The sequence below is a fragment of the Camelus ferus genome, chromosome 9 (assembly GCF_009834535.1).
Source record: "Camelus ferus isolate YT-003-E chromosome 9, BCGSAC_Cfer_1.0, whole genome shotgun sequence".
Classification (NCBI taxonomy): domain Eukaryota; kingdom Metazoa; phylum Chordata; class Mammalia; order Artiodactyla; family Camelidae; genus Camelus; species Camelus ferus.
The window spans coordinates 14,500,427-14,511,483 of record NC_045704.1 but is presented as its reverse complement, the minus strand read 5'-3'; the positions used below and the strand labels follow the sequence as shown (position 1 = coordinate 14,511,483).

The following is an 11,057-nucleotide window of genomic DNA, read 5'->3' as shown; positions in this document are numbered from 1 at the left end:
GCTCCAAGCAACCAGGCTGGGAAGCTGGGGCTCACAGTCCCTGTTTCCCAGGACCCAGGGAGTTTTAAGCTATTCGGGCCCCTGAGCTTTTCCACAGCACCTCCGACGTCCCTGGAAGGAAAGAGATTGTCTCAAATGGGGAAACTCAAGCCGCAAGAGGGGCCACGCAGCGAGGGGGCGGGGGTCTCTTTCTTCTGGCTTTCTCCTTCCTGGACCTGGGACTTCCTCAGTTTTTGGAGCCCTGGCCTTCCCCTCTGGCTAGGAGGCAGTGTTCAGAGCTCTCTGGGTGTGCGCCCGGCCGAAGGAGTCCCAGGCCACTAAGAGCCCGAGACCAATAGGAACCCCAGAGGGGAAAGATGGGTCATTTCCTCTTTGGCTATCAGCACCCTCCCTTGAAGCGTTAAAAACCACAGCCCTTAGGCAGGAGGGACCTTTGATCAGCAGAGAACCAGGGAACCCGGGAGAGACCTGAAGATGGTGAGTCTAGTGGGGCCGTGGGGCAGACCCCCTCTGCCCGCGTGTTCTCCCTTCTGGGGGCTGTCCACTCTTCCAATTCCCCCCTTCTTTCTGCCTCTCCCTTTCCTTCCTCCCTCTCCCTGTCCTGGGTCTCCCCTCTTCTCCCCTTGTCCTCATCTCAGAGGAGTAAAATTGTCAACGAATTGATTATAGGGCCCACGATGACCTTCGACTTCTTTTTCTTTCTGTAAAATAATCCCTAACCTCGAAGGATGTGGAGTGACAAGTCACTCTCCTTCCCCTCCCCAGAGCCTCAGACTCCTTGTCAATGCCCCCAGGGGCCACAGTGGGCACCAGTTTGTGGTGGATTCTTCTGGAAACAGTCTACAGGTGCTGCAGGACAGCATAGGGATGAAATAAGGAGTAGCTGGACACGTGGGGAGTCACACTGAAACGGGCTTCAAATCCTGCTTCTCCTGTGTAATAGCTGAAGAGACTCACCTTTCTGAGCCTCCTTCTCCTTATCTCCAAGATAGGGATAATAACTCTACAGACCGAGATCCTGCATCATAAGATCATGGAGAGAAATAAGTGAGATAATACATGGGAAGCTGTTACAGCAGTGCCTGGCATACAGTTGGTGCTCAATGCATGTGATGGGTCTGTCCTTTCTCTCCTGCCCCTACAAATAAGGGTCTGTTTTTACACACTGTCCTACATCTTGCCTTTTTTTCCCATGAATAACATAATGTTATTGACCAGCATTTATTGAGTGCTTACTGTATACCAGGTGCTGGGCTATGCACTTTCCATTTGCTAATTTCATCTTTTATTTTTTTTAAGGTTTTTTCTGGGGGGGGGGAGGAGGGAGGTAATTAGGTTTATTTATTTATTTATTTGTTTTTAGAGGAGGTACTGGGGACTGAACCCAGGACCTTGCACATGCTAAGCATGTGCTCTACCACTTGAGCTGTACCCTTCCCCTACTACCTGCCTCTTAAACAATGTATGAGGAAGGTATTGTTACCATCTCCGTGTATTTCAAGGGAATGACCTCTTTCTTTTTATCAGCTGTATGATATCCCAATGGGAGGTTCCATTTGCTACCCATGGAGGTTTAGACTTTTTCCCAATGCTTTGTCTTTAAAACCAAAGTTAATCTTTGGACCTATAACTGGATTTCCAGAACTGCAAGTGTTGAATCCAAGGCATGGGCAATTTTTATTTTAACAGATATCGCCCCAGTTGTACCAACGTATGTTCCTCATCGACAGAATGTTGAGAGTGTCTGCTGGTCTATACCCCCATCTGCATAGTCATTTGGAACTTTTAAATTTGTGCCAACCTGACAGGCAGCTCATCACATCCTCAAAGGGTCTGAACACTTATCTTTTTTGTGTGGTTTTTAAAATGCAAATGTTTCTGTTTCTTTGTGCTTAGGGATTTTTGACTCAACAAAGGTTGTGCAAATTCAAGAAGGTAAATCTGAGTTAAGATGCTCCCCTCAGCCTTGAATCCTGTTTCTCAGATGACTCAACCTAGGATGGGTCCATGTGGTTCTGTGGGTGGATTGTTTAAAGACGTTGTGTCCATGTTGGAATGGGGCAGGGGATGTTCCGGAAAAAAAGGCAGATGGCGTCTTCTGAGTATTTACTAGCTCTGCCAGCACTCCTCAGTGAGTCTGTTATTTCCACTGTAATGGAGGGGATAGTCGGCAGGACTTTCCCTCCTGTGAGGATGGCGAAACTGAAGCCCAGAGAAGGAGGGAAGGGGCTGGGGCAGAGTTTACCACCCACCAGCTGCATGACTGTGGCCATGTCATGCCTCTCTCTTCTCGTGCTCTTAAGTCTTCCTACTTTTCTTCCTCTTCTTGGTCATCAAGCCTGTCCCAGCCCGCATCTTCGCTGGCCTGGGTCCTTGCCCCAGCCTCCTCTCTGGTCCTCCTGCCTCTAGTCTCACCTCCTTACAGCGGCCAGAGGGATCTTTCTCAATGGAAAGTCTAATCCAGTCCCTCTGAAGCTCAAAGACCATCCATGGCTCCCCATTACCCTAGGATAAAATACCTAATTTTTAACATAGCATCTGTCAATCCTCCAACCTTGTCTTGCCTACCTGCCAGCCACACTGGACTGGAAAGTTCTCTTAAGCAGTCTGTAGCCTCAGTTTTCTCACCTGTAAAATGGGTGTTGTAATAGCAACAACTCTCATAGAGTTGTCCCGTAGGTTAAGTGAGATGATACATGAAAAGGACTTAGAACAGAGCTGAGCGATTCTGATTGCTATTCTCTTAAGTCCCGCATCTTCCTTCACCTTGGTCTCCTCTGATCCATTCATGTCCACCTCACTAGGACCATTCCAACCCCCTCTTCTTCCCAGCTTCTGTACTGGAGCCCTTTCTTCACAGACGAGTGCTCTTAAAATGAGCCTACGAACTTAGGAACAATAAGAGTACCTCACCCTTTGGGTTGTTGGGGCATAAATGCTGCCGTTAAGGAATTAACAAACTAACACCTGGGAAGCATCCGAGAACAGCGCCCAGCATTTAGGAATCTCTTAAGAGCTCCAGACCTGCCCGAGATGGGCACCACCAGCCACAGGTAGCTGCTGAAACTGAATTAAAATGACAGAAAATTAAGTTCAGTTCCTAGACACGCTTGCCACCTTCCACGCACTCAACATACCATCTTGGATAGTGCACGTCTAGAACACTTCCGTCAGCACAGGAAGTTCTGTTGGACAGTGCTGCCGTTTTATTTTTCCAAGAGCCTCCTCCTGATCCCACACCAGGCTGATTCTCTGTTGAACACTCTCAGTCCCCATCCTGGTGATTAATTTCTCCTGGTACCATAACCTGTCCCAGGGCAGATACCAGCTATGTCAGGAGCCAGTCCCCTAGCCAGTTCATCTTTGTGCGATGAAGAAAGAGTCCTAGAATTTTTCCTAGACTCCTAGAATGGTAGAACCACGAATTCTTGTGTATATTCTGTACAATATCCATTTTGTGGAGAATGAGTGGTGTGCACTCGCTGGTGTGGCTCTACATACAAGAACAAAAGTATATGTGTAGTAAAAGCTCCCTTCCAATGCGTGCTGTCTAACTTCCCTACTTCTCCCCAGGGACAACCACTGTTACAAATTTCCTCTGTCTGCCTCTGGAGCTAGTCTGTGCATGCACGGAACAAACACACACACACGGAGGGAGACAGACAGAATGATAATGTGATAGAGAAACAGAGGAAAGGGAGGGAGGGAGAGAGAGAGAAACAGAGAGGGAGGGTAGAGAGATTCCTCTTTCGCAGGTAGCATGCTTCACACACAGTTTAGTTATTACTTTTTCTCTTTCACCCTAGATCTTGGAGCTCTTTCCATATCCTTACATAAACTTCCTCCTTCTTTTGATGATTGCATGATATTCCGTTGCTTGGATGTGCCATCATTAACTTATCCAGTCCCCTCTTGCTAGACACTTGGGCTGTTTCCCTTCTTTGCAGGGATGCTGCAAGAGCAAAAATCTACGAGCCATTTGCATTGGGAGGGTCCTAGAAGCCGCAAGAGGGTTAGAATCAGCATTTTTTTCTGCACTCATGAAGTCAATGAGAGGAAATGGTCGAGTGAGCTCATTTCAGGGAAGGATATTTGTTAGCTGATGGATGGGGTGCAGGAGAGAATGATGAGGGTGAGAGAGGGTGGGGGAAAGGCTTCCCTTTTGAGGGTCTGGGTCATTCTGCAGCCAAGCCTGGCTGAGAGCTTGTGAAACCAGCAGGGACAAAAGTTAGCTTCATGTATCACATTCAAGGTCACACTTAAAATATTTGACAACCTGTTAAGATGCAGAGTGCTACCCCCCAGCCCAGCAGAATCTGAGGCTTCTTGCCATGCCTGGCACTAACTCTTTAGTAATCGGAGCATGGGGACTGGAAGTGGGGTCCCAAGGTTGCAAATGGGAAGCGCAGGTGCTGGGAGTGGAGATGGTATGGGTGACTGGCTCAGGGCAGGGGCTCTTCTCAATGGAAATAGTTCAACAATTTAAACCAAATGGAAATATTTTCACACTCGTAGAAAAATTACAAGAATAATACAAAGAACTCTCATATACTCTTTTTCAAAAATAAAGTTTCTTGCCTTTTTTTTAATCTTTTAATATATTTTTATTGAAGTATAGTCAGTTTACAATGTTGTGTCAATATCTGGTGTACAGCATAATGCTTCAGTCATATAGGAACATACATATATTCGTTTTCATGTTCTTTTTAACTGTAAGTTACTACAAGATATTGAATATAGTTCCCTGTGCTATACAGTATAAAATTGTTGTTTATCCCATATACTGTTTACCCATTCTCCAAGTTTCCTTTATTATCTATCTATCTATCTATCTATCTATCTATCTATCTATCTATCTATCTATCTATCTATGTATCTATAATCTATCATCTACCATCTTTGTTTTCTGAACCAGTTGAGAGTATGCAGTCACGGTGTCCTTTGCCCCTGAATAGCTCAGTGTCTACTTCTCAAGAACAAGGACATTCATCTACATGAGCGCGGCACAATGGTCAGTGCCAGGAATCCAACATTGGATGCAATACTTTTATCTAGTCTACAGACTGTGTTCAGACTTGCTCAATTGTCCGAATAATGCCCTTTAGAGTGCATTTGTTTCTCCTGCTCCAGGATGTCACATCCCATTTGGTTGTCCTGGCTCTTTAGTGCCCCTTCATCTGGAACAGTCCTTTGGCTTTTCCTTGTCTTCACGACACTGGCATTTTCATTTTAATTGAGTGAAGTTCACATGACATGTAACCCAACATTGTCAAGTGTACGATTTGGTGGCATTGAGTGCTTTCACTATGCTGTGCCATCACCATCTTTGTCTATTTCCAGGACATTTTCATCACCCTCAAAAGAACCCCTGTCCCCATTAAGTTGTCACTCCCCACTCCCCTCCTCCAGCCCCTGGTAACCACTAGCCCACCCCCTGTCTCTGTGGATCTACCTATTCTGGACACTTTATATGAATGGAATCATAAACTTTTGTGTCTGACTTTCACTCAGCATAATGTTTTCAAGCTTCATCCACGTTGTAGCTCATATCACTACTTCATCCCTTTTTATGGCTGAATAATATTTCACTGCATGGATCTACCACACCCTGTCATCAGCTGACATTGACATTTTCCTTTTGAATAATTTAATCACTGCCATAGCTTTACCAGCAAGTACCCCTGACCATCAGCCTGGTTGACTTGGTTGATCTTCAGTATAACATAAAAAGACTAGAATAAAAAAGAGTAGTTCAGAGAAAACGCTGAACTGTTCAATAATCATAATATTGATCAATAATGGTAGCATTGGCTGCCATTTTTGTTCTCCTCCTGTGTACCAGGGACTTAGCTGTGCTTGGACATTTTTCATCTTATTTAATCCATGAGGTGGGTAGTTAGTGGGTATAAGCCTCAGTCTGCAAATTCTGGTGCCTTAAAAATGAATAAAATCTCTGAATATTTCTATAGCAATGACTTCTATTTTCCTCTGTCTCCTTTTGTTGATTGGTGACAAAGTCACCTTCAGGGATGGGCACCACGTGCAGAGCTCACCTCTATTCCCTATATAGAAATAGCAGGATAAGTGCTTAATTCATTTCCTTTGCAGAATAAAAAGGTGGCCAATGGATTTACTTGCTTTTGTTATTATTATGAACTCGTTGATCTTTATATTTTAATATTTCATTCCATCACAGTTATTATTATTATTAAATACTCAAATTGTCCCATCTTTGACTAGTGGGAGATTTTTCAGGCTTCCTTTTGTGTCCTTTTGATATGTCCCCATCATTCTTTCAATTTCTTTTTTTACTTTATAGTGTAAGAGGCTCTGGGCTCATCTTATATATTTTCTATCTGAGAATAGCAATCAACCTTGCTCCGAGGAGCCCTGGTTCCTTTGAATGGCAGATGGTAATTAGAGACCATAATCTGTGTGCTAAGATACCATTTGTTCTTGAAATCATATTCTTTTCTATTCCTTTTATCCCTCCTGCCCTGCCTCTGGCAAGGTACAAATGTGTTTCTAATTCTTATTTCTTATTCTTCTTTGTGCTGCCCCCAAATATATTTTCTCTGCTCTGAGACTGAGGTTTTGGAATGATGATGGTTAAGACTGATGGACTGCTAGGAGTTAACCAGGAAAGAAACAGAGGGACGAAGCAGTAATGGAACTTGCAGAGGGCCATGTAGGCTTCAGCTAGGACAGTTGGGGTCTGGACTTTAGTGCTGGGCTGAGCCATCCTCGAACCTAGTGCTGAAGGACATGAGTGCCCCTATCTCCACTTAGCAAAACATCCTCCCATAGTTTGAACCAAGTAGAAAAAATAAATAAAGCTCTACCAACTCTCTTTCCAAAACAACCTTCCTTTGAAGCCCAGCAACACGACTATACAGAAAGCCCACGCTGCCTGATATATTTGCATGTTATTGTCAACCTGCAAAGGCCAGCCCAGCTGGGACTACAGACTGTGGGCTGACTGGGAAGTTCTCCTTGTGCAATACTATGGAGTCAGAAATCAAACAAACAACCGCAACAGATTATCTTTATCTAAATTTCAAATTTTTTTCCACCGTGTCATTTTTTTTGGGGTGCACATGGGTTCAATCCCCAGTACCTGTATTTCCATTAAAAAAATAGAAAAAAGAAAAAATACATTAAAAAAAATTTAACAAGCAGTGTGTCATGGGTACTGGCCAATCAGAACGGATGGTGATTTCAATGTTGCAGCAGACTTTAATCCTTTGGTTGCTGGATCCTGGGGAAGTCTGGGGACTTCAAGAGGAGGTGGCAGGGTGGCGAGGTGGCAGGGTGGCAGGGAGACTAATTAGCTTGGGAGGATTTTCAATATTTTAATAAATGGTATGACACCCCAGAGGGCTCTCGGCCCTCAGCATCCTCATTTCCCCAGGGGAAACCTGACGCTTAAAGAAATGGAGTGATAGGTTCAAAACTACGTAGCTCTGATGGGCCCCTTGGTGCCTGTCTACAGACTCATACTCTCCTTGCGTCTCCGATTCCACCCAGGACTCCGCGGAGAACAGCACCTTCTATTACGATTATAACATCTCGGACCTAGACCCCAACGTGCTGGTGGATGACTCTTCCAAAACCCTCAGGCTGCACACTCCGAATGTGATCGCCCTGGTCATCTTTGCAGTTGTCTTCCTGGTGGGAGTTCCAGGCAATGCCCTGGTGGTCTGGGTGACTGGGTCCGAGGCCAAGCGAACCGTCAATGCCATCTGGTTTCTCAACCTGGCTGTGGCCGACCTCCTCTCCTGCCTGGCACTGCCCATCTTGTTTACATCCATCATCCAGCACAACCACTGGCCCTTCGGGGAAACCGCTTGCCGAATCCTGCCCTCACTCATCCTGCTCAACATGTACTCCAGCATCTTGCTTCTGGCCACCATCAGTGCCGACCGCTTCCTACTGGTGTTTAATCCTGTCTGGTGCCAGAACTACCGCGGGTCCCGCCTGGCCTGGGTGGCCTGTTGTGTGGCCTGGGTCTTGGCTCTGCTTCTGACCATCCCCTCCTTCTTATTTCGTGGGATGCACATAGAGCCCTTTCCATTCAAGATAATGTGTATTGTCGACTACGGCAAGGATGGTTTGCATGTAGAGAGGGTTGTGGCCATCTTCCGGTTGGTCGTGGGCTTCCTGTGGCCGCTGGTCACACTCTCAATCTGTTATAGTTTCCTCCTGGTCCGGGCTTGGAGCCGCAGTGCCACCCGCTCCACCAAGACGCTCAAGGTGGTGGTGGCCGTGGTGACCAGCTTCTTTGTCTTCTGGCTGCCCTACCAGGTGACAGGGTTGATGCTGGCCTTGTTCCAACGGCACTTGGACAACTACAAGCTCGTGTCCAGTTTGGATGCCCTGTGCGTCTCTCTAGCTTACATCAACTGTTGCATTAACCCCATCATCTACGTGTTCGCCGCCCAAGGCTTCCACGCCCGGTTTCTCAAGACTCTCCCCTCCAGACTCCGGAATGTATTGACCGAAGAGTCCGTGCACAGGGATAGCAAGTCCATCACCCTCTCCACAGTGGACACCCCAGCCCTGAAGAGCCAGGCGGTGTGAGGGGAGGCCCCCCAGGCCACTATATTCCCGGCGCTCCACCAGACTTCCTATCCATTCGCTTTCTGCTTATCTGAACTCAGCCCTTGGCAAGGTGGTGTTGTCTGAGTGAATTCTCCTTCGTCCTTCCATCTTTCCCCAACTCGTCCCTCCTCTTCCAGGCAAACTCTTCCCATCATTCCTCATTTCCAAGATAAACACTTCCTTCTAAGGACACTCAGCCTTTCTTTCCATCCAAGGACTTTGGAAAACAAACAGAAACCAATCTACCTGGAGCCCTCCCATCAAGCAAAACGTTTGTGTGCGGAGACGGTGACGAGAATATGTCAGCTACACGGAAGGCAGACAAACAGAAACATTCTAACCTTAAAAAAAACATCGTTCTGTATTTATTTTATAGAGAGTTGGGAAAAAAATTTTAACTGGCATCTCAAAAGATATTCTCATTTAGGGTAAAGCGAAAATACCTGGACCTATCTCAGTTTTTGAAAGTGAGTTGATTTAAAGGAAAACAATAAGTTAATACATTACCTAACCAGGTTTTTTTTTTTTTAAGTATTAAGTAAAAAGATGCGATGTGGTTATGGCAAAAAGCAGGCAGTGAGGAAATCACCTGGGGTTGGGAAACGCTGGTTGGGAACCTCCAGGGTGGAGGTGTCACAGGGGAATTTGCTGTTTTACTTTCTCAGTTGCTGCTTTGTTTGCACTTAAAAAAAGTGAAACGTTTTCTTTTGACTTCATTTAGAGTCTTTTTTAAAAACTTTGTTTTTATTGCGTTATAGTCATTTTACAATGCTGTGTCATTCAAGAGTCTTATGCAGTTGTAAGTAATAATACAGAGGGATCCTGTGTACCTTTGACCTGTTTCCTGTACTTGCAACATCTTGCAAAATGATGTTACGATATCACAGCTGAGATGTTGACATGAATACGGCCGAAGCGCAGGACATTTTCATCACTGCCAGGATCCCTCGTGACACCCTTTTCTAGCCACACCCACTTCCCTCCACCCTCCCCAGTTTTATCTAGAACCCCTGGGGACCACAAACGAGGCTGCTCTCCATCTCTGTACTTTGGTCTTTTCAAAAATGTTATATCAATGGACTTATACAGTGTGTAATCTTTGGACTTTTAAAAAAACTAGTGTGCACCACTTGAAAACTGAAAATAAAAAATAATAAATGGTGAAATGTGTTGTTTATAATGGAGTTGGACATATTCCTGCTTAGTGTTTTGTGTGTGTGTGTGTGTGTGTGTGTGTGTGTGTGTGTGTAGATGGCTAGAAATACTGTACGGGCCAGCACTGTCCAACAGAAATACGATGTGAGCCGCTTAAGTAGTTTAAAATTTTCTAGTAGCTACCTTAAAAAATTCATATGAAACGGATGAAATAATAGTCATATATTTAATAATGTGATACAATTATATGTTATACTAACAATGATGAAATGAATGATGTATTAATTATATTATAATGGTTTACTTTATATCTTCTAATGAACTATAATGGAAAAGAATATGAAAAAGAATATAAATATGCATAACTGAATCACTTTGCTGTACACCTGAAACTAACAGAACATTGTAAATCAGCTATATTTCAATTTCTAAAAATTTATTATATATCATGTGATTATGTATTATGTGAATAGCAATATGTTATATAATTATATAATAGTTATATTTATAATTACATAATATAGAAATATATATAAATGAGAAATACAGAACATATAATATCATGTTATATATTTCTATGTAGAAATATATAACACAACATACAAATATATAACACATATTAATACTATATTAATATATGTATGAATATATTATCATAATATTAATGTTATTAATATGTTATATTGCTATATATAAAGATATATGATATATATAAGAATGATAATACAGTCAATAATATATTTGGCTTAATTCAATAGATCCAAAATATTTTTATTTCAACTTGTAATCAGTGTGAAAAATTATTACTGAGATTTTTTACATTTTACACTCTTTTTTTGGTACTAAGTCTACAAAATCCCGTGTGTGTGACACAGTGTATCTCCATTCAGACTGGCACATTTCAAGTGCCCAGAAGCCACATGGAGCTGGTGGCCCCTGAATCCAATGACACAGGGATCCACTGCCTCTCCCTGTTGGCAAGAGGTGACTGAGTCCAGGAAACAGCTTTCAGGATGGGGCACTGGGCTGGGATTTTGTGTGAATCCGATGGGAAACGTGGCTGAATCCTGCTATGGCTGTGTTGTCTGCCTTGGGGACAATTTTTATTTAAAGATGCTTCTGCAGCACCTATAGGGGTGGGCGCTCTGCTGCACTTCCAGAAGAGGCTGTGTGTGGTTTTGGTCCCTTTGCCGATTTGCTGGTAGCAAGGTTGTTGGGGGAAGACCTGAGCCCCAGCTACCATCAGGTCTGGGACCTCCTCTGAAGACCCTCTTGATCCTGGATGTCCCTTCTATCTGGAC

The 11,057-nt window shown here is 44.1% G+C and overlaps 1 protein-coding gene across 1 annotated transcript; it reads left to right on the top strand.

Annotated features, from left to right (window-relative positions):
* The first annotated feature begins 279 nt into the window (after positions 1-279).
* Positions 280-9,781, top strand: C5AR1 (complement C5a receptor 1). The gene is made up of 2 exons (XM_014554704.2): positions 280-477; positions 7,528-9,781. Exons 1-2 carry the CDS (start codon positions 475-477, stop codon positions 8,578-8,580), a joined length of 1,056 nt encoding a protein of 351 aa, XP_014410190.1. The 5' UTR covers positions 280-474; the 3' UTR covers positions 8,581-9,781.
* The last annotated feature ends 1,276 nt before the right edge of the window (positions 9,782-11,057 follow it).